This window comes from Sceloporus occidentalis, unplaced genomic scaffold, assembly GCF_023333645.1.
Source record: "Sceloporus occidentalis isolate IW3139 unplaced genomic scaffold, rSceOcc1.0.p SCAF_3, whole genome shotgun sequence".
Taxonomy (NCBI): domain Eukaryota; kingdom Metazoa; phylum Chordata; class Lepidosauria; order Squamata; family Phrynosomatidae; genus Sceloporus; species Sceloporus occidentalis.
The window spans coordinates 195718522-195741112 of record NW_028316983.1 but is presented as its reverse complement, the minus strand read 5'-3'; the positions used below and the strand labels follow the sequence as shown (position 1 = coordinate 195741112).

Below are 22591 nucleotides of genomic sequence, written 5' to 3'. Positions count from 1 at the left end.
TCCAACATTTCAACTTAATTATAATGCCTGCTTCCAGCTGACTGTTTTCTTAGAATTAACCTCAATACTAAATTATCAAGACTTTTCTTCTTGTCTCTCTTAGTCTGGTAAGTCCAAATAGGTATGACATCTCCTCTGGTGGTACATATGCAACATTAAGCACTACTGGTGCATAAAACATTTTAAACAGGAAGATAGAGCTATTACACATTTATTGGCAAGTGGCAAAATTTCAGTGCCACATTAAAGCAAGAGAAATGGACTAGCCACACAAAATTCCTGCAGCTACCAGTTAAATCTGTAGAACCTAGTCAATGTGACATTGATTACAGTAAATGGGGGGTTGGGGGGGGGGCTTTATGCAAAAGGAGTTTGTTTTGTTTTTAGCCAGGTTGGGTGTTTTTCTGTGGGCCAGTTTAGACACTATAGAAAACCAGGTTTTATTGCAATGGAGATGACCCTGCAGTGCATCTTACACTTGAGAACACACACCCTTTTCTTCATCCAATGCGGACACAAGGAGAAGTTAATACCTAGAAGTAAATGTTTCCTTAAGTAGAACTCAGGTTAAGCCTGAAACTTAAACCTCACTTTATTCTGCCCAATACAAGATAACTTTGGCGTGTTACAGACCGCCCAAAACGAGCGGTCTCACGCCGCTGTCAGTTGCTGCGTCCGGGAACCGCAGCAGCCAAACCGCACAGTTCCCGGGCACAGCAAGAAAGAAGAGCCAAAATGGGGCTTCTTTCTGTGCCCTGGAAGTGGTGCCACAAGGCACAGGGCGTGCACTTCCGCCGCACGACGTCCGGACACTATGCGTCCGTCACGTCAAAATGGCGGCGCCCTTCTGTATAGGGCACCGCCATTTTGACACACTCGTTATGTGCGAGGGGCAAGGCGTGTCAGGAAGCGCCACCCCTTGCGCGTAACGACAGCACCTCATGGGCCCGTCTGTAATGCGCCTTTGATTTGTTCAAAGGGAGTTTGCCATTGCCTTCCTCTGAGGCTGACAGAGTGTCGTTTATGTGGGTTTCCATGGCCAGGTAGGGACTAACATCTGGTCTCCCAGAGTTCTAGTCCAACAGTCAAGACAGTACATCATGCTGGCTCTATAAGAAAACCAATAATGGTTGCATTTTTGTTGTATGTCTTCATGTTGTTTCCGACTTATGACAAAGCTAACGTGATCCTATCATGGGCTTTTCTTGTTCAGATAGGGTTTGCCATTGCGTTCCTCTAAGGCTGACTTGCCCAAGATCACCCAGTGGTTTCCATGGTTAAATAAGGATTCAAACCCTGGTCTCCTGCTGTCTTAGTACAACATTCAAACCACCATACCACACTGGTTGGAAGATTTCTTACATCTTCTACTTTCTCCCCTTCCTGTCTTTAGAACAGCATCACTCTGGGGAAGGAAGCAAATATGTTCAAATAATCATACCTCAACTTATTAAGCCAATATATGAATGAGTTCTTTAAGCCCCACACAACCATTTTGCTCCTTCCTTAACATAGACCAGAAAGTCTTTGGTTAACTATAGTTTCTCATTATATTCAAGCAAAGAAACAATGCAAAAGCCCTTCTTAATGAGCCAGGATATGGGAACTTTTTAAAAAATAAGCCTTTTAATATTTGACAAACCTGAGCATGTGTACTATGATGACTGACATTACACCTACATTTATCAGTATGTGCTATTGATCAGTAAGTGCTACTGTTTCCAGGTCCTTTATTTTGTACAAATAAGGTCCTTGTTTCCAGTTTCTTTATTTTGTTCTGGCACACCTATTCAGATGATTTTTAAGATTGTAAATTTTAAACAATTAATTTTAAATGTGCATTATTTTAAATTTGTTCTTTTTTAAATTAATGTAAGTTTTAAGGGATGTTGTGTTCTTAGCTGATGTATATTGCTGGTCTGTTATTGCTCCCTGCCTTGATCCATGCAGAGAGGCAGGTAAGAAATAATAATAATAATAATGATAATAACAACAACAAAGGATACACATTATTTTCAACAAAATAAACTAGCATACAAATAAAAGTGTTTGTAACTGGAGGGATGCAATGGCTTAGTGGTTAAGATGCCAATTCTGACGACTAGAAGATTGGACAGTTGGCAGTTTGAAGCCCAAGTGCTGCATAATGGGGTGAGATCATGTTACTAGTCCCAGCTTCTGCCAACCTAGCAGTTCGAAAGCATGCAGGGAAAGAGAATGAAGGGAAAACTAATGATGTGAAACTACTCTATGTAACATAAATTGTATTCAGATATAAAGATATGTTAGTCTAGAATTTGTAATGTTAATATAATAAATTGTTATTTTGTATTGTTACAATAACAAAATTAGAAAAGCAGCAAGTAAGTACCAACAAAATTAGAAGTTGAATTAGCAGATTACTTTTACACAAAGAAGGGAAATACCAGGAGCTCAGGAAGAACAAATTTATGTTTAATTCTGATGTTAGTCATTGTATAAATGTAAGTTTATTCCTGCAATGTGGTTTTTTTCCTGTTTCTTTTTCTTTCTCCTTGCCCTTCTCCCTTTTTGTATGTTACGAATGTTTTATGATGTTGTGTTTTTAATGTAAAAAACTCAATAAAGATTATGGCCTGTTACAGACTGCCAAAATAAAGCTGCTTCAGGTCTCTTTGGAGGTATGCTATTTAAATGATGCATGGGTCCTAAGAGTCCGGAGGTCACACCAAAGCCACACTCCATTCCTAAGCACTGGAGTGCAGCTTTGGTGCAGCTTCTGGATTCTTAGGATGCATGCATCATTTAAATAGCATACCTCCAAAGAGACCCAAAGCAGCTTTATTTTGGCAGTCTGTAACAGGCCCCTATTTAAAAAAAAGATATCCTTTTGTAAATCTGTTGTTTTTATATTATATTAGTCGTTTGCTTCATAATGTTGCATTGGTTTTTGTATTTGATGTTATTATTTGTGATATTAATAAAGATTTTGACAAAAAATTGATTTCATAATGTACCCATTTTCTCAAAGCAAGTTTCATGGAAATGTGCTGATATCAACAGCTTCACTTCTAAATATATGCATGATTTGTAGATTTAAGAAACATGTACTAAAGTTTTAATTACTCTCTGACATGATTTTATTGTCACCAGTGCAACAAGGTACTTGCTTTTGTTTTTAATTATTTTAAGACTATTTTAAACTAAGTACTTTTCCACACATTTCAGAATATTTCCATCCAGTAGATGACTTCATGTCTGTTTGTGTATATAAAGCAAATACATTCTTAGAACTGTGATATGCCTCATGCATTGGGCACTGAAATAAAGTATATAAAATATATAACAATCAATAATTATTATGGTAGTAATCTTCCATGCAAGTGAGTCAACTCTCAACATAAAGTTTAATGACCCAGACAAGTCACTAGTTTGGAAATTCCCATAACAGGACACATCGTTTAGATGGTATCTGCAAAGAGGTTGCATTTTGGAATGCACTAGTATGATTTGGGTTCAGGATGAGGAACATAGGTATGTACAAGGAAGAGTGAAGTGCAGATTGTAGGCAGCTCATGCTTTGCAAAAAAAAAAAAAAAAAAAGGAAAAAACAACAATTCCTACATATATCCTGTTTTTTCTCCCACCAGAAATTCTTAATATAAGCATGGAACAGCAGAACTTCTGACAAAACATTTATTTTCCTCTTGAGACCAAATGAGAAAACAATTTAAACTGGCAAACCTGATTTCATGCAGCGTATGAGGCATATCCTCCTTAAATGCCTTTAAGAAAGCCTTAAAGACCCATCTTTTCTGGTCTGCATATCCTTCTGACCCCTTGTAGAAATTATTTCTTGTTGAAGATGCTTTTATGACTGGCAGATGTTATTAATGTTCCTTACATGTGATTTTAAGGAAGTTTGTTTAATTACATATGTATTTGTGGTTTTATTTATTTTGTATTTTATATAATATGTAATTTCATTTGATGTTATGTATATTTGATACTACTGTGAACCACTTTGATCGCTGCGGAAAAGCGGTACATAAAGTTTTTTTTTATTATTTATTATTATATACTTTTCCTTCAGGTTCAAATGGCCTATTACTCCCTCTTTTGCCAGAATAAAATAAAATTTATAGCTATATTAATATATACTACAAAGTGGGAAGTCTAGCAGTCAGTTCACTTCTCATGCCATACCATTGTTCAGCATTACAAGCCCCACGTTTACACATTGTCTCCTCAGTGGCATCACTTGACAGTGTAGGGGGTGCAGACCGCATCAGGTGACACCCCAGAGAAAGGGTGAAAGCCAGTTGGTCCCTCCTCCCCCTTCGGTGCAGTAGGGGCGAGTGTGTGCCCTTCCCAGCTGCTCCATTGTGGGGCTTTCCTATGATGGAGCAGCAGACCCGGCCTACCTAAGTGGTTGCCAGGCTAGGGGGTGATGCAGCAGCTGGGGACAGGAAACAAGGAGAGGGGGAGGGATGCAGGTGAACAAGGTAGTGGGAGTGAACACGGCAGCCCCCCACAATCCCGCCAGAAGCCCTCCGCATGGGGTGGCATCAAAGATTGTGCCGTCACTCTCTCCTCTCCTGCATTTTACTTAATTGCTTTTTTGTTTGCAGGAAGCTATGACCTGCACCCATTCTCCAAAGCAAAACTACGAATCATCTTCAACACGTGGTGAGTAATACAGATCCTCAGGGCAAACACAAATCATGGCTCATCTGTTCAAATGCAACAGCCTTCTTGAGGCACTTCTGAACTGGTAAAGAAGCCTAAGATTACACAGCATGCTAGTTTCACCCTCTCCCTGTGGACATGGCTAGCTTCCTGTGTGTGTGCATGGGCACGCATGTGCGCTTGTGCACCTTCAAGTCACCTGTCGACTTATGGTGACCCCATCCATTTCAAAGGTTTTTTCTTAGGCAAGGGATACTCAAAGGTATTTTGCCAGTTCCTTCCTCTGAAATATATCCTTGAACACCTATATTTGTTGGCTTCAATACCCATTTTTAAAACCCTAAATATGATGAAAGCCCCTCTCTCTTCAAACTAAACTAACATCAATTTGAGAGTTCTATTGGCATACCCAGATTCACTAAGTATTTAATAATAATAATAATAATAATAATAATAATCTTTATTTCTACCCCGCCTTTCCACAATGTGATCAAGGCGGCTTACAGGTAAGAAGACAATAAAATACAAGTTAAAATATTACATATAAAAATTAAAACATCATCAGAGGAGTAGGGACGGGAAGCAAACAATCAAAATATCAGGGCAAAGATAAGACAACAACTTTAAGGTAGTTGGGGCAAAAGATAACAGGATTACTGAAGTGGGAATGCCAGCCGAAATAAGTGTGTTTTTAAATCTTTTTTAAAAGAAAGTAACGATGCAGAGGAACGAAGCTGTACAGGGAGCTTGTTCCACAAAGTGGGGGCAAAGATAGTAAAGGCCCTCTGTGAGGTCGTTACAAAATGAGACTTAGGGACCTCCAATAGGTTGGCCCCAGATGTTCTGAGTGTGCGAGGCGGACTATATGGGGAGAGGCGGTCCTCCAAGTACCCTGGACCCAAGCCATTTAGGGCTTTATAGGTCAACACCAACACCTTGTATTGGGCTCAGAAGCGAATATTTTTGTGGATAAATTTGTGGATAGCCCTACACACATTCCCTTCACACTTTCAAAAGTGGATATGTGAAGAAGGCTTATAGCTTGCCACAAATGAGGGGGTAAAGAGAGGCACTTATACATATAAAGCTTATGCCCACAGTATCAAAATATAGCTAGCTAGTACACGTCACTCTACTCTACAAATGTTTACTGTTTGAGAGGAATTATCTTAAGAGTGAAATGAAATGTACGTTCCCTTGCATCTCAAAATCTATGCCACTGTTCTTTGGGAAACAAAAATGGATTAATATGCAGTACACCAAATTCCTGCAGAGTTCTGGTCCATTAGGATGAGGAAGCATGTACCTGCACACTATGCAGTCACTTCCACTGCAAGCCACAGACATACTGTCCATTGTTTGTATATCGTGACACTAAAACCTGGTTTTCTGCCTTATCTCTTCCCCAGGAAGACAGAAAAATAAGTCTAGAAGAAAACATGGCTTTTGGGAAAAGAAACAAGTTAGACCGCCAAATTTCATGTTACAGTAAATAGACAGTACACAGAAGCTTCATGATTTGCTAAGCCACCGCCATCTGTAACAGCCAGGCATGTTACACCACCAAGTTACTTGTCAGAGTTCTACAGAATTCTAGCTTCTTGTTGTGTGCAAATGTAGTCAATATTTCTGATAGAAATGTAAAAACATCTTGACAAAACATTCATATATGGCAATATGTGAACTAACCATTGGTAAATCCCCCAAGCTCTAGAATCTCTGTGAACAATGACTTTGTGAGTCAGCAAACTCATTCAACAAATCTTACATAATATGATTAGTATCATCTGAGGAGGAAGACTACAGGTATACCTCTGTGAACAAACTAGTTGTGATCCTGAGCATTACTTCTTTAATGGAATAGTGGATAACAGAGATAGAAATAACAATGGAAAAATAGGGATAGGCTCCTGCATCACACACAGAAAAAAAGAAAGAAAAGCAGTTCAATATGTTTTAGCAAATGTTTTATTCAAAATTAACAATATGAACATGTGAAGTGAAACAACCAACCAAATAAGCCTGGCTTAAACAAAACATTTTGCACCTCCTAGAGACCACTTGAAGGCTTTCACATCCTGTGATATCTTTTCTTCTCACCAGTCTCCAGTTTTCTTATGATTTCTGTTTTTGTGGCCAGACTTATGGATCTATAGATTTTTTTAACATGCTGGGGATAGTGGATGAGACAAGTTTATCTGCTCTCCCCTTTTTTGCCTGTTTTGCAATTCACAAGCTGCTTCTAGAATCTCTTATTGAGCTTGTGTGAACAGTAAAACAGAAGGGAAATTCTTGTTTTTTGTAGGTAAGCACACATAGCTACAGTTTGCTGGAGTAGTATTCTGTTTTTTTCTCAGCTACACTGAATTATTTACTGCAAGTCAACACCGAAAGTCTGTTTCTCCAGCCATCCACCACCACCCCCCCAATACTGATGCTGTTAAAAATCCTCTAAACAGGCAGAGGAAGAGGAAGAAAAGGGGGCTGAGCACGCATAGAAAGATTTATAAAATAAGCACCACTGCCAAGAGTCTTTGCTGAACATTGATATGCCTGTTTGACTGATATAATCACACTTTTAAATTCTGTTTTAAATTCGTCCATCAGGGATGAATGGATAAGAAAGCACAAAAAGTCATACAAATAGGAGTTTATCCCTTTATAAGGGCTGAAAATTTGGGATTATAAGAAAAAAAAATAGATTAGACATTTTCCTTCAGCCCTTACATCTTCCAGAACAATTGGGAGAAAGGCAACTATTGTTTCAAATAAGTAAGCATATCACAAAATTACAGTGAAGCTATACTGGCATATAACATTAGCTCACATTTTAAAAAATAATTTCAGGTAATTCTATATTTCTTGAAATCTGGCTTAATTTATAACTTTAAGTTTATAACTTTAAAAAGGTCGTGTTAAAGCACCTGCCCAAATGCATCAGACATCCTCTAATTATTCTATCTTTCTAGTTCATGAAGCAATATCATGAAATGTGCACGGATTCTTTTCTCAGCTTAATCTGTTTATATTTCTTAAATGTCACATGAGAGCAGAAATCAAATAATGTGATAGTATCCCCTTTGATACGCAGCTTTCGCTGGAGTTTTCAAATGAAAGCCCTCCTCAAAAAGTTGGGTCTTATCTCCCTCTAGCGGAAGCTCTAAGAAAACCATGGAACTTAATCAAAAGCCTCTATGGGCTGATATCTTTAAATGACTCAGCCCATCCATACTCTAAATTTTATAATGTAACCTCTAAACTTCTACCAAAGTCCACCATTGAAAAGCCACCTTCTCTTATATGTTGATGTTGTTCCATGACTTCAAGTCATTTCCAACATGGTGACCCTAAGGCAAACTTCTCGTGGGGTTTTCTTGGCAAGTTTATTCAGAGAGGGTTTGCCATTGCCATCCTCCCAGGCTGAGAGAGTGTGACTTGCCTAAGGCCACCCTGTGCGTTTTCATGGCTGAGATGCGATTCGAACCCTAGTCTCCCAGTGTCCTAATCCAATGCTCAAACCCTTACACTATGCTGGTCCTCCCTCCCATATGAGACTGCCAGAATTTTGAAACTTTCAGAGGAGGCCCTCTTCTGTGTCCTGTGAAGTTAGATTGGTGGACACACATAACAGATCTTTCTTTGTAACAGCACCTCAGCTGTGGAACTCCCTGCCCAGGGAAGTAAAGCTGCCCCATCTCTTTTAAGCTCTTTTTTATCTCTGTATTGTTTTAATTGGTTTTTATTTGTTCATTGCCTTGAAGCCCTTGTAGGCTGGTACACGATACAGAAATACTTTAAATAGAGCTAATAGATAATAAATTAAAATATACTTTATTAAAAAAATTACTTTGGAGGAGACTTGAGAAGATAAAACAGAACTTCTAACATCTAGAAAGAGAAGTATAAAAATGTCTTCAACAAATGCACAGAGAATTTTTAAAATAAAAACATGTAAAATATAAACATACTAATAAGGACTTAGTTATACATACTATGTAAGAAGACATAGTTACGAGACAAGAATTCCCACATCACCAAAAGAGGGGCCATGCAAAAACAAAGTAACATTTTCACACCAAAAAAACTGTAGCCCAACAAAAAATGGTTATATAATCATAGAGTTGGCAGGGACCCTATGAGCCACCAAGACAACTTACTGCTCAATGCAGAACCTCCAACTAAAGCATCCCCAGCAGGTAGCTGTCTAGTATATTCTTGAAGAAGGGGACCCCACCACCTCACTAGCAAGGCGTCTTTTCTAATATTCAATTCAAATCTATCATCCTGTAACTTAAATATATTAGACCTGGTCCTACCTTCTGGGGCAGCAGAGAACAGGCCTTCTTCCCTCCTCTCTATGACAGCACTTGAGATATTTATAAAGTGGAATCATGTTGCCTCTCAGTCTTCTCTTCACCAAGCTGAACATACCCAGTTCCTTCAATCTTTCCTTGTATGTTTTGTTCTCCATACCTCTAATAAGTCTTATTGCCCTTCTCTCAACCTGCTCCAACTTGCCTATAACCTTCTTAAAATTACGTGTTGAGAACTGAATGCAGTTCTGCAGATGAGCCCTTATCAATGCAGAACATAGTGGGACTGTTATTTCCCTGGCTTTGGAAACTATGCTTCCATTAATTCAGGCTAAAACAGCATTCATCATCTTTGCTGCATATCACGCTGCCAGCTTATGTTTACTTTATGATCAGCAATAATCCCAAGGTCCTTCCAGCATGTAAGTTCACAAACTTTCATGAAGGACCTAAAACTGACTGCCTTACTTTAGTCTATAACTGAGTTAAAGGCTTTATCGGAAACCACAGTATATATACAGTCCTTTTTGTTTTATGTGGTAATTTTGACTGTATTGTTGTCTTGGTTACTATTTTTCAGATTGGTAATGTTCCTTACAGTTTTATTATTGATTGCCTTTGGAAAATGTCACCCTTAAAGGTGACCTATAAACTTTTCAAGCAAAAACAACACTTTTAACCAGAAAGCAATGAATTCCTGAAATAACCCCAACTCAAGAAATAGTTTGTTAAATTTTATTCCTGCTTACCTGAAATTACTTCAGCAATCTTCCCATAAATTGGGCATGCTCTAATACTTTAAATGATATCAATACAAAAACTATTTCTTACCTTTTTAGGTTCATCTTCCTTCTTTTTTTCCAGCATAAAATTGCTGCTTGTACAAGAATCAGTGTCTGATATTTCCAAAGGGATGTCATCAGTTTTTGATCCACTGGGCTGTTCAACATGATCTTCACAATCACTGTCATTCTCCCAGTCAATTACTTGTGATTCACCTTAAAGGTAAGGAAATATTAGAACAGTCTTTTATGATGCTGATATCTCCCCAAAACATCACTACATGAATTCCATATTATATATTAAACTTATAAATTTGCTGTAGTGAGCACAGGTGCCAGCTAAGATCAGCCCTTAGAATAGAGTAGGTATAAAAACAATGTAGAGCTAAGGTTTCTAAGTTTCTTACAAGATTTGCTCCTGTGTTTATGACAGCACTGACATGTGGAAATATTTGCCACCACTTATCTCCAAGCCAGCAAAAGTTTTGGTAATAATTTTCTGTGATTTAAGGTGCTGCAAAAAACAAAGCAACACGGTCAAAATGGGGTGGTAATCCCACATAGAGTGCCTGTCTAAAGTACTATATAATAGCAAAGTAGTTTTTTATTAGTAGATCTGCTCAAGTCTGCTCCAAATTTAATCCAAAGTGATTCAACTCATTTCTCAGACATTAAAGGCATTTTAATTTCTGAAGACTATGTTTCCACTCAAACAGTTACTTAAAATGGCCTTTATCCAAGAAGTCCGCATCTGCAACAGAAGGGCAGCTATGAAACATCTTGAGAAAGTCAACAACAGCTTCAGCACAACATAAACAACTTTTCAAAGTGCTACATGAAAACAAAGACTAGTCCTCAGAGATTTCAAATTAAATTGGATAACAATCCCCATTATACAAAACAGAAAGAACAAATCAAATTTAAGTAACAAGTTGTATAAGCCAATTGTTTTTTAACCACTGTCTTATAGGTTTGTTATATATTTACAGAAGTGGTTGGTGACAAGTTTAGTAATGTAAACTTTTTCCTTAAACAAACAATAGTCAATAGTCTGAAAAAATGAATATAAATTCCATCTGATTAAGAACAGCAAGAAATTACAAAAAGTTCAGCCTGACCCAGTTACTCTATTCTATCACTTACTGAATGAATAAACAAATGTTGGGATATTCTACTAGGGAAAGATGGCCATCTAGTGTTTCTGATGACAAGAACATCAAGAAAATAGCATGGAGAAGTTATTATACAGAAAATAGGAGCCTTTTCACACATTTGCCAGAGTCTCACACAACACTAAACCAGTGTTTAGATCTAGGAGTCTTAGTAGACCACAAGCTAGACATGAATCAACTGTGTCATGCAGCAGCTAGAAAAGCCGATATAATTCTGGACTGCATCAATAGGAGTGCAGTGTCTACATCAAGGGAAGTGATAGTGCCAATCCATTCTGCTTTGGTCAGGCCTCACCTGGAGTATTGTGTACAGTATTGGGCAACACAATTCAAAAGGGGTATCGACAAGCTGGATCGTATCCAGAGGAGGGTGACCAAAAGTTGTGAAGGCTCTGGAAACTATGCTATATGAGGAATGGCTTAGGAAATGGTTATATTTAGCTTGGAGAAATGAAGGTTAAGAGGTGATGTGATAGCCATGTTTAAATATTTGAAGGGATGTCATATTGAGGATGGAGCAATCTTGTTTTCTGTGCTCCAAAGACTAGGACACAGAGCAATGTATAGGAAAAGAGATTTCACCTAAACATTAGGAAAAACTTTGACAGTATGAACTGTTTGACAGTGGAATACATTGCCTCGGAGTGTAGTGGACTTCCCCTCCCCTTTCTTTAGAGTTTTTTTTTTAAAAACAGAGGCTGGATGATCATTTGTCAGGAGTGCTTTGTGTCTTCCTGCATGGCAGGTATAGCCCTTGTGGTCTCTTCCAACTCTGTGATTCATGAACTAGAATGTGACAGACCTGTGTCATGGACTCATGAATGGCTCCTTCCCCTTTTTTCCTCCCCCCCCCCTTTAATTGATTTTATATTTTAACATCACCCCTGATCCCTGCAACAACAGAGAGCAAAATCACTTTTCAATTAAGTTGTATGTGTATGTGCACATGCCTTGCAATTGGCTGTTGATTTATGACAACCTCGTGGATTACATAGTATTTTCTTAGGCAAGGAATACTCAATGGTTTTGCCAGTAATCAGCCATAATAGAAAGATAAAAGATGTCAAAAGTGTTTCCTTATTCTGCCAGCCAAAAACACCTGGAATGTCTTCGGAAGACCAGCATTATCCCTCTCCTTCATGCACTCACCACATATTTCAAATCACAATAAAATTGTGTTTTTCTTTCTTTCCTTTGACTATTTGAAGTTTGTTGATTGTTCAGACAGTTGCCATACCTTATTAGATCAAGTTGTCACAGATATCTCCTTTAGATCTTTCCAAAACTGAGTAATGAATAATATGGCAGCTACTAACAAATAACCAATTCAGTTAGTAAGATGTCTTTGCACTATCTACTGAAAGAAACCAAGGAGGGCCAGTTCTGGAGATTTTGTAAGATTCTGGTTAGTGATATTATTTCAAAATAGATATCATCCCCGATTTAAGATTATTTACTATAGTGTCATCATAAATGCTGATATATGTATATTTAATTTTACAATCTCACCAGCACAAGGGAAAAAGAAGGGGGGCTATGTATGACAATGGCACCAAAGTCAAGTGCTATTTATGCAAAACTTTTAATAAATTGTTTCTTACTGAAGCAGAGACACTAGTCAAAGAGAACTTGCCCATATTATCCCATTTTCCTTCACCCAGGCAAATATCCCAATTGATTGCCACACCTGGAGGCTTCCAGGAGAGTCAATTCACTTTTGCTTTTGTCTGGAAAAGGGGAAGTCAGGTGTGGAGGTCTAAATGGGTCTAATACTCATTGGAGAGATACCCCAGGATTGCACTTTGAAAAGTCCTGGAGTAAGACATGGAGAGAATAACTTGAAAGGACTTTCCATGTGACTTGGTTATGGTAATACTCCATGAGCCAAGTGGCACTCAAGTCAAATTTGAATTAATGTTTGAGAGGGATGCTGTTGCTCCATCTTTATCATTCATCTGATTTAAGAAAGCAACCGGAGCATAAGTCCTAAGCCAAGCCACATAGCCAGTACATTATACCCTTGACTTTACTGCAAGTGCTCAGCTTAATTCCCTTTCCAAAAACATTCCTTAGATCAGCTCACTGACATTTTAACAGGTCTTACCAAAAATGATGAATTAGGTTTTATTTTGCACACTTAAGTCCCTGATTTTTTCAGACTTGGAAACTGATGCATATACATAGTCACTCAAGTTAATTCCATTGAATTCAATGGAATTTCATCCCTGCCACATATACAGGATTTCTGCCATTTACTCTACCTTCATACTGTCATAGGGGAACAATTGGGAAAGAACTGTACTGTATATCTGTTTTTATCTGTCTTCAGAGTTTGTCTATGCCTAACAGTATATATTACGAACACTTAAAATCTGACATGTCCAAGTATCTTTTTCACATCTTCATATGTATCTTTAACTGCTGTCCTGAATTAAAGCATTTAGTTACATACTCACAGATACTGAAGTAGCTACATTATTAAATGTTCAGAGCAATCTTTACCAAAAGGCCCAAATAGCTGGCCTTCTGTATCCATTGATTTTTTTATCCACAGATCCAATCATCCACGGTTTGAAAATATTGCAAAAAGATATAAATTCCAAAAAGCAAACTTTGATGTTGCTATTTTACATAAGAGATACCATTTCACTATGCCATCATGTTTAATGGTACCTGAGCATCCATGGATTTTTCCACAGGGGAACCTGGAATCAAACCCCAGTGGATAACAAGAACCTACAGTACATAAAGCACAAAAGAATTCTTTTAGATTTGTTCCTTTCATGTTCTCTATGAACAGAACAATCCTAGCTTTTTCTTTTTTCTTCTTTTTCTCTAGCCAGGCAGGACATGGGGTAGGGAAAAGGAGCTCTGGCAAAGTAACCACCAGTCCAATTGTTCTACCATTGCACCGACAGGCTGGAAGTGGGAGGGGTATGACTATATTTTCCTTTTCCCCTACAGATTATTGCAATAGATGCAGAAAGATATTAATTATGCCAGTGGCAATACAACATAGAATCATGTCAACTCCTGAGGTCTCACTGAAAAATGAAGAGGCTTTCTATGAGGCACAACCATATCACCATCTAACATGTGCTGTAATCTCCTGATCAACTGATAGAAAAGCTTCACAGCTGGTACTTTTTGGCAGTATATCCACTGTCCAAAAGCATAACTCCATTTCCATCAGTAGAATAATCCTTATGTCACATCCTGAGGTCCCTTGAATTGCCTTATAGTTAGTACAGATTTCTACCTTACACTTCTTATTTCTTCCCCCTTAGTCTTCTCTTTTTATCAATATATCCCTCTAGACCAGTGCTAATCAAGAGTGGTGAAGCCTGGACTAGTACCCAAGCTATTGGCAGCTGGTCCCTGATGAGCTTTGAGAAACAAGTGTAGTCAATGGGCACAAATGGGGCTGAACCCTAGCACATTGGAAAAAATAATTTATCAGTCCTCTATACAAGAAAGCCTGAGAAGCACTGCTCTAGAATACCTTGTTTACATGTTTTGCTAACAATATACTTCAAATTATGTTTTTAATTGTTTTAAACCCTATTTTTAATCTAAACATGTTTTTATGATAAGTAATATTTGTTACATTTTCACATAAACAGATTTGTAATATTCATATTCTAACATACTTAACAATTTTCACATTTTCCTCATTCTTTACAACTTCATTAAACCTAATTTCAGTATCCAGTTTTTGGAATGATCTTCAGCTTGATTCTTCCTTCCTATTGCATCTTTTATCCAAAAAAAATGTACAGCATGTCAACTAATACATATATATTTCCCAATAATCTTAAAGACCTGAGATCAAATTATTTTATAACTATTATATACAATTGTTCTATTATAAATTTACTCATTGGTTCTGTTATTATACACACATTATTTACACACATTTTACACACACACAAAATTAATTGTTCTGATTAATCTGAGAGAAACTTGAGAGTATTTTTACTCCAATTACATAGCTTTCCCTATACTTCATTTTTCTTTAAACTAAACATGTTTTAATATTTGAATTTGTCTGGGTTCTAGTATATTTTTGCTCAATGTTGTTTCAAATCTTGAGCCCCACATTTTGGGAGAAAGGCAGCAAATAAATCCAAGAAAGAAACCAGGCTAAACTTAAATTCAACTACTTTATATTTTTTATTATTTTTGTTACATCATTTTCACCATATTTGCACTTTGCATAATCAGATCCTGTTTAAATTCAAACAATTATCATCTTTCTCTTTAGATTTTGCAGTCCCTCTTTTGCCATTTCTGCAATTTTCACTAACATAAGAATTATGACAAGTGAAGGGTAGCCCTGTTCCACTAATTAAAGCTTTGCCTCACATTCTTTATATTATTTAATTTGTAATGATTTCTAGTATATTTTTAAGGCACCAAAATGGGAGATGGAAAACTTCTTTTTAATGGCATAAAATGTGACTATTAAGAATAAAATGAACTTCTTATTACTAGAAATGCAATTCGGTAAATGAAAAGGCTTCATAGAGAATGTCAGCTTAAATAAGTGTGACTTTCACATTTTGTACAGGAAACATATAAAAAGAGACTCACCTTCACTGCATTCATCCCTGTAGATCAAATCATATTTTCTACATTTTTCTACTTTAAGACCCGGGAACCTTGAAGTCAAAGTCCTGTTTTCATCATCTGAGAACTCACTCCCACTGGAGCTCCACACTATGTCAGTGCATTCACTTGATCTCTCACTTTTAGAAATTCCTGTGGAAGAGAATATGCAAATATCCACATTACAACATCAGAATACTTGAGATTTAGCTCACTCCCTACAATGATGATTCAATGTACATGTCACAATGAACACCGAAATTTAATAGGAATCTAATGTTTAAAGCACATCTTCACCACTCAGTTTTTAACAGTACATATTCGCTACTCAAAGGTAACCTCTAAAATGAGCTTTCAGACTATTTAAAACAAAGTAACTTAAATAAATGCCTAGAACTAGTCCTGCTCATATGATATGCTTTGAAAAATGAAAAGGACACAGTATATTTAGAGCAGTAAAGGAACAAGAATTATTACCACCACATGGTGATGCATTTTCAATATTTATTTTTAAAATACTGTACATGAAACCGAACAATCTGCCACCTCAAATGCCAAGAATTACTTTTTGGTCTTTTCTATAGTCCTAACTATAGCTCCAAACTAGTTTCCTAGTAATGAACAATGTAACATCTAAATGACTTTAATCTGCTCCCAAGAGAAGACCTGCCACACAAAGACATACACACCATCCTGGTTTTAGGCACTTCTCTTCTCCTCCATCAGTATGGCTGTGAAGAGATTACAACCTTTTGGGCCTGAACGGACAGGCCAAAATAAAGCTGCTTCGTGCCACTTTGGGACAGGAGCGCAGCTTTGGTGCAGCTTCTGGCCTCTTAAGATGTATGTGTCATTTAAAGAGCATACTTCCAAAGTGGCCTGAAGCAGCTTTACTTCGGCCTGTCTGTTCAGGCCCTTTGTTTTCATTTAGTTAACCAGTGATTGGAGTGCTAGCTACACCTCTGGTTCAATTCCCCATTCACCCATGAAACCCACTGGGTGACAGTCACAGGGGAAGGCAATGGCAAACCTCCTCTGAATAAATCTTGCCAAGAAAACCCCAAGATAGGTTCGTCTTGGGATTGCCATAAATTGGCAATGACTTGAAGGCACACAATACACACAGTGCATAGTGTGAATCCCACACTGTAAACTACAGCTAATCTTAGCTATTTTTTGTTGAAACAAAATAGCTCCATTATTTTAAGCAAGTCACATTTCAGATTAGTCACAGTTTATAAGAATCAAACCACTACCACAAGCCACAGATAAAAATGGAAGCAAGAACCTCCAAACAGCTCCTCACAACCTCATGGGTTTATGACATCCAAACTGACCTACTGGGACCAGATCGTTTTGAACATGAAGACTCAAGATTGTGATCTTTAGGTTTATGACATCCAAACTGACCTACTGGGACCAGATCGTTTTGAACATGAAGACTCAAGATTGTGATCTTTATCCCTAAAACGGAATGTGTACTATGCTATAATAATGACTATATTTAGCATTTACACAATAGTTCTGAAAGTTCATAGCAATGTTCAAACACACACACACACACACACAGAGTTATGAGCCTTTCAACAACCTGACGTATTATCCTCATATTGTATTTAGATGACTTAATGAGAGAAACAGTCACTTAGCAATGACCATCTACTAAGGGACAGAAAGGCTAGATCTGAGCTATCAAAATAGTTCTTTAGCTGTATTTGTTGTTGTTTTTGTTGTTATATGCCATCAAGTCAGTTGGCCTCTCTAAGAAAGATGTCCAACAGGCTATTATTAACAGCCCTGTTCAGATCTTGCAAACTCAGGTCCACGACTTCCTCAGTTGAGTCTATCTGTAATTTGATCTTTCTCTTTTTCAACTGCCTTTTTCAACTCCCTGAACATTATTGTATATTCTAATTAATCATGTCATCTCATGATATGTATAAAACATACCAAACTGCCAACTTGGGTTTTGTGAAGGTTCAGGTTTGATCTGTTCTCAGATGCATATATTTGTCTTTTAGGTAGTCCATATGCATTCTGACTGAGTCACCTCGCACTACTAAACTCAATCCCTTCCAAGTCCACTGACATAGCTAACTCCCCTACATTGTGTCCAGAAAGTTTCATTTCTGTCAAGCTGTGATAATACTGAAGAAGCTGTGTACAAATTACCATTTTACAAGGTAATTTGTACCTTTAGTTATGCAACTCTACTGTAAACATTAGATCTATGAAAAAAAGTATTCTGAGTAAAAACAAACAAAAACTTGTTTCGTAATTAAATGATATATTAATATGGAAGTTAAATTAAACATTATCTATTATACCTTCAACTGAGCTGAGCAATGAGGTAAAGCACATTTTAGCTCTAGATGATTTTTCAGAAGATTCTTTAGCCTGTTTTAAAAACGAAAATTAATGAACACAAAATGAATAATCTTTAACAAAAAATATTATTTGCTATTTGCATTATATTATATTTGTTTACCTTGTTGAGGCTGCAACTCTACATCCACTTACTGGGAAGCAAACTTTTATCAATGGGAATTATATCATATAAGACTGCTTCAAATCAATATTTATATCCTATATTCCCAGCACAGATGTCCCCAGAGAGGCTTGCAATCATATTTTAAAATACATAAAATAAATTAGTATGCAACAAAAGAACAAGATGCATGGAGACAAAGGCATCTGCTCATACTATACATATGTGCTCCCCATTATCCTGTAAGGTAACAAGCCAACTGGAAGTTCTGGCCATATTAAATACAATTAGAACCTCAACTGCTTAATAATATCTGGACCAGTATTGAAAGCAATAGACTGTCAAGAATACTTTGCTTTTGTTGGATAATGGCAAAGTAAAGTCCTTGTTGGGAGAATAAGAACATTGGCCCGGTAGAAATGAAGTCATGGCTCTGAATGTGTGAAATATTATCATTTATTCCAAAACTCTTAGGCCTTCCTTCACAATAGGCCTCAGAGCAATTTCCCAGATACAATAAGAAACAATAAAAAACAGAATGTGATCATAAGCTACTTAAAAGTCAGTCAGTAACATTTAAAAGGACAGATTAACCAAGTACAATGCCCAGATAAATATTTTACGATCCCATTTAGCAACAAACACACCTGTTAATTAAGAAGCCATATTCTGTAGAAACTGAAGCTGCTGTCTTCAAGAGAAGCCCTTGATAAAACATACTACAGCAAAACACCTGAAGACTATCACAGCATGATCCCCACAGTTATACTATTCTTATCCAGGAAAATTTAGGGCATGCAACACACTGAGGCCACTTCAGCCTCAAGTGATAAACCAGACAAGGTACGCATCTGTTCATTAAGGGAGAGTGTCTCCATTTGGAACAGACTAGGAATGAGCTGGGAGAGACAAAGGAATCACCATCTTATTGGGACCAAACTTCTCTTTACTGGCCCTTGTCTAGCACATGATTTGGCATAAACAGTTGTTTTCTGTTAAATATCTGTAAAGACTAAGACTGCAAGGTGTAATTAAATCAACTTGATCAACTTCAGTTGATCAGTTCATTTGTTCAGTTCAATTAACTGAAGAGTTACAATTGACTAATTGATGATGACCAATTGAAACCAAACAAGGCAAATTCATCAGGATAGGAGTTAATTTATTTTTAGAGAATAATAGGAAATATTAAAAGATGTCTTTGCTTTCCAACCATCAGTGATAACTTTTGTTCATTAAACTGAAAATTATCATCATTATCATAAGCACTACAATAAGGTTTGTATAGTTAGGCTGTTTTAAAGTCAGAAGATTAAGCAACAGAGAAGCTCCTTAAAATCCCTACATAACTAGTGTTCCAAACTCTCACATCAAAACCTACAGCCACCTTGACCCCCAGTTCTGGAAGAAAAGGCAGTAACTAAGCAAAGGGAATGAATTACAGTAATACATTTTACCTCCGGTGAAGAAGCCGTCTGAAACCCATCACCACAACGAAGCCAGGCACTTGAAATGGAAGCAGCAGCTACAGGTGGCCCTGCATTTCTTTTCCCTTCCCTTACAGGCCTCTCATCTGGAAAAGAGGCAAATTCTGTGCAACATACTCGTTTTCTCTGTAAATAAAAGTTAATTGATTTATTTCAGTCTTCAGTGATATTTTTAAGTTTGGAACGAATGTATATGTACAACAATCAATCCCTAATTTGCCTCATTTTAACATCCTGATTAAAGCTAAGAGGAACCTTACTGTTTTCAGAATCCTTATCCATTTAACATTTATTTTCAGAGTGATCAATACAAGTGAAAGCCACTTATGAGCTAATTAGTAGTTTATGGCCTCCTGTTCCCCCAACCCTGGTTCCCATTGCAACTGATTACACCTGCAATTTAGAAAACACCTAACTAAAGCCCAGAGCTTTGAGAAAACAGATAAAAGAAATAGCCTGGAGAACAATATAGTGTCCTGTGCATGAAGGCCACTTTTATAACAATGCAGACCGAAGCTTCACAACTATACCCATAGCAATTCAAATACATGTAATTGCATTCACCAACAGTTTTATTTTTTGTGGGTTTTTCGGTCTATGTGGCCACATTCTAGAAGAAATTATTCCTAACCTTTTGCCAGCATCTGAGTGAAGATGCCAGCCACAGATGCCGGCGAAATGTCAGGAATAAATTCTCCTAGAACATGGTCACATAGCCTGAAAAACCCACAAAAAATTATGGATGCTGGCCGTGAAAGCCTTCGACTTCACACAGTTTTATTTATTTATTAAAAGTTAATAACGATTTCCCATGAAACCATGTCTAAAGTTGTTTATAATGAAACTTTACAAGAGGAACCTCCTTCCACAGTTACTTAGCAGAGCCAGGAAGTTGGGCTGTGGGTGTTTTGACTCCTTTTGGGGTTTTCTTAAGGATTTCCCCCCCTCCCAACTAAGCGAATACTTTACTCTTGTTTGTGGGTTATACTATTTTTCTTACATAAGGACCGGCGTTCGCAGAACCAGTTCAGTCTTAATATATGTAAGTGAAACCAAAGGAACTCAGTCGTATGTCATAAAACATTACATGCATGCTGTTCACCAAGAACTGACAGAAAGGTCTTCGTAAGACTTCTTAGGCTGTGAATGAGGACACTGCAACTGTAAGGCAAGTTACTAATGTGAGCGTGTATTTGCCATCTTAGGTGATATATCAGTATTTGCATCAACATTCCCATCAACATTAACCTGAATTGTTTCTACTAAATATAACAGATGTGATTGAAAGCGAATTTGAGCCAAGAGAAAACAAGTTTAATCTTATACATGATAACTGCTGCATGTATGGTGTAGGCAAGGTACTGGAAAACTAATCATACCAACGCTAGAGGAATGGATAGTAAAGTTAAATGGTCATGGACAGACTGACTATGTTTACTGCAGGAAAGTCAATTCAACAATACGAAAAGAAATGGGGGGAAAGTGTCAAAACTGTGGAACCAGAACAAGAGTGATCATTAAAATTTCGGTCAGAACAAAGCAATCAAGGATTAGAGGATATGAAATGTACATAATAGACAGATAAGAGATCTTATATGTAAGAAGATAAATTAATATGCATAATATGCAGTTGTCTCCTTCGTAGATAACACTCTGCTACACTTTCCCGTCTGTTCGCTTTTATGTAATATTTAAACAATGAAAATTATCTCTAAGAGAAAACCCAAAACATTCACATCAACATTCATCTCTACTAGGATCCAAAGTGGGGACGGCAAACCACCCTCATCATACAGTCTGATCTGTCAATGTTTCATGAATACAGGAACATGTATGTCCCTATTGATAATAATAATAATAATAATTCATTTATTCATTTATACCCCGCTCTTCAGCCAAAAGGCTAGGATGGTCAATTATTCAGGGACTTATTCCCTTTCAAGCTGTGATATAAAGGCCAGAATGATCAGTTGGGGACAACACAAAGTCCCATTCATAGACCCCCCCATCCAAACCTAAGATATGCAATATTCCTCCCACATAAAACCAAAGAGACATCCTCTGAAGGCTTAAATTAAACCTGGGTTTATTGGTGCATAATAATAATAATAATAATATATCCACAGTATATGCCTATGTTTGACTAGAGTGGGGCTGCATCTACACTGCAGAAATAACCCAGTTTGAAACCACTTTAATATCTGCCCTGGCTCAATGCAAGGGCATTATGAGAACTGTACTTTTGGGAGTCATTGAGCCTCCCCTGTCAGAGGCCCCTGGTGCCACCATAAACTACAATTCCCAGGATCCCTTAGCACTGCCATGGCTCAATGCTAAGGGATCCTGGGAATTGTAGTTTATGGTGGCACCAGGGGCCTCTGGCAGGGGAGGCTCAATGATTTCCTTCTGCAGTGCAGATGCAGCCTACATTCGCCCTCCCTTCTTTAAGCATACCTTCTTGGAGAGCATCTCCTTCCCTCACCGCAAACTTTCCAGGAGTCACGTGACCTGAAGGCTCTGCTTTGCGGGAATGGGAGCCCCCCGACTCCGCCCACATTCTGCAAGAGAGGCCACGCCCCCTTTCTTCCCGCTTGGCGCCGTTTCATCAGCGGAGCCTCTGATTGGAGGAGGAAAAAAGCTGGGGAAGGGAGGTGTCTTTGGTTGCGCCTCTTCCCACTCGCCGCGAGGGGGCCTCCGTGCGTTAAGGCCTGCGTTTCTATAACTCCCTGGCAGTTGGTGCGCATGCGCCCTGCAGTCAGGCCCTCCAAGTGTTGCCAATGTGGTGACTTTCACACAAAAACGGGGACTTAGAGCTTTTTGTGTGATTTTGGTGCCTGGCTCTATTTCAGTGCATTTTTGGTGACTTTTGCCCATTTCAGCTCCAGCCCTGACTCTGAGAGCGAGGCTGGCTACAGAGCAACCAACCCTTTGGAGTGTCACACACTAACAGTTTTCAGCCAATCAGAGAGAGGACTGGAGAGTGGTCGCCGCCCCCGCCCTCAGGAAGCGCTCTCTCTCTCTCTCTCTCAGCCCCTGACTCCCTCTTAAGTCTAGCTTTCCTAGACTTAAGCGT

General features: G+C 38.0%; 1 protein-coding gene across 5 annotated transcripts in view; it reads right to left on the bottom strand.

Annotated features, from left to right (window-relative positions):
• The window catches only part of SPIDR (scaffold protein involved in DNA repair), a 211047-nt gene extending 188973 nt beyond the window's left edge, over positions 1 to 22074 (bottom strand). For 2 of the 5 annotated variants that reach the window (XM_089517270.1, XM_089517272.1), the window contains exons 1-5: positions 21973 to 22072; positions 19489 to 19644; positions 17871 to 17940; positions 15529 to 15696; positions 9813 to 9979 (exon numbers count right to left, since the gene is read on the bottom strand). In XM_089517270.1, coding sequence (XP_089373396.1) covers positions 9813 to 9979; positions 15529 to 15696; positions 17871 to 17940; positions 19489 to 19644; positions 21973 to 21987 — 576 coding nt within the window. In that variant the 5' untranslated portion in view covers positions 21988 to 22072. Of the gene's footprint in view, positions 1 to 9812; positions 9980 to 15528; positions 15697 to 17870; positions 17941 to 19488; positions 19645 to 21972 lie in introns of those variants that run through there. The other 3 variants (XM_089517269.1, XM_089517271.1, XM_089517273.1) reach the window with 3 other exon arrangements.
• Positions 22075 to 22591: the final 517 nt, after the last annotated feature.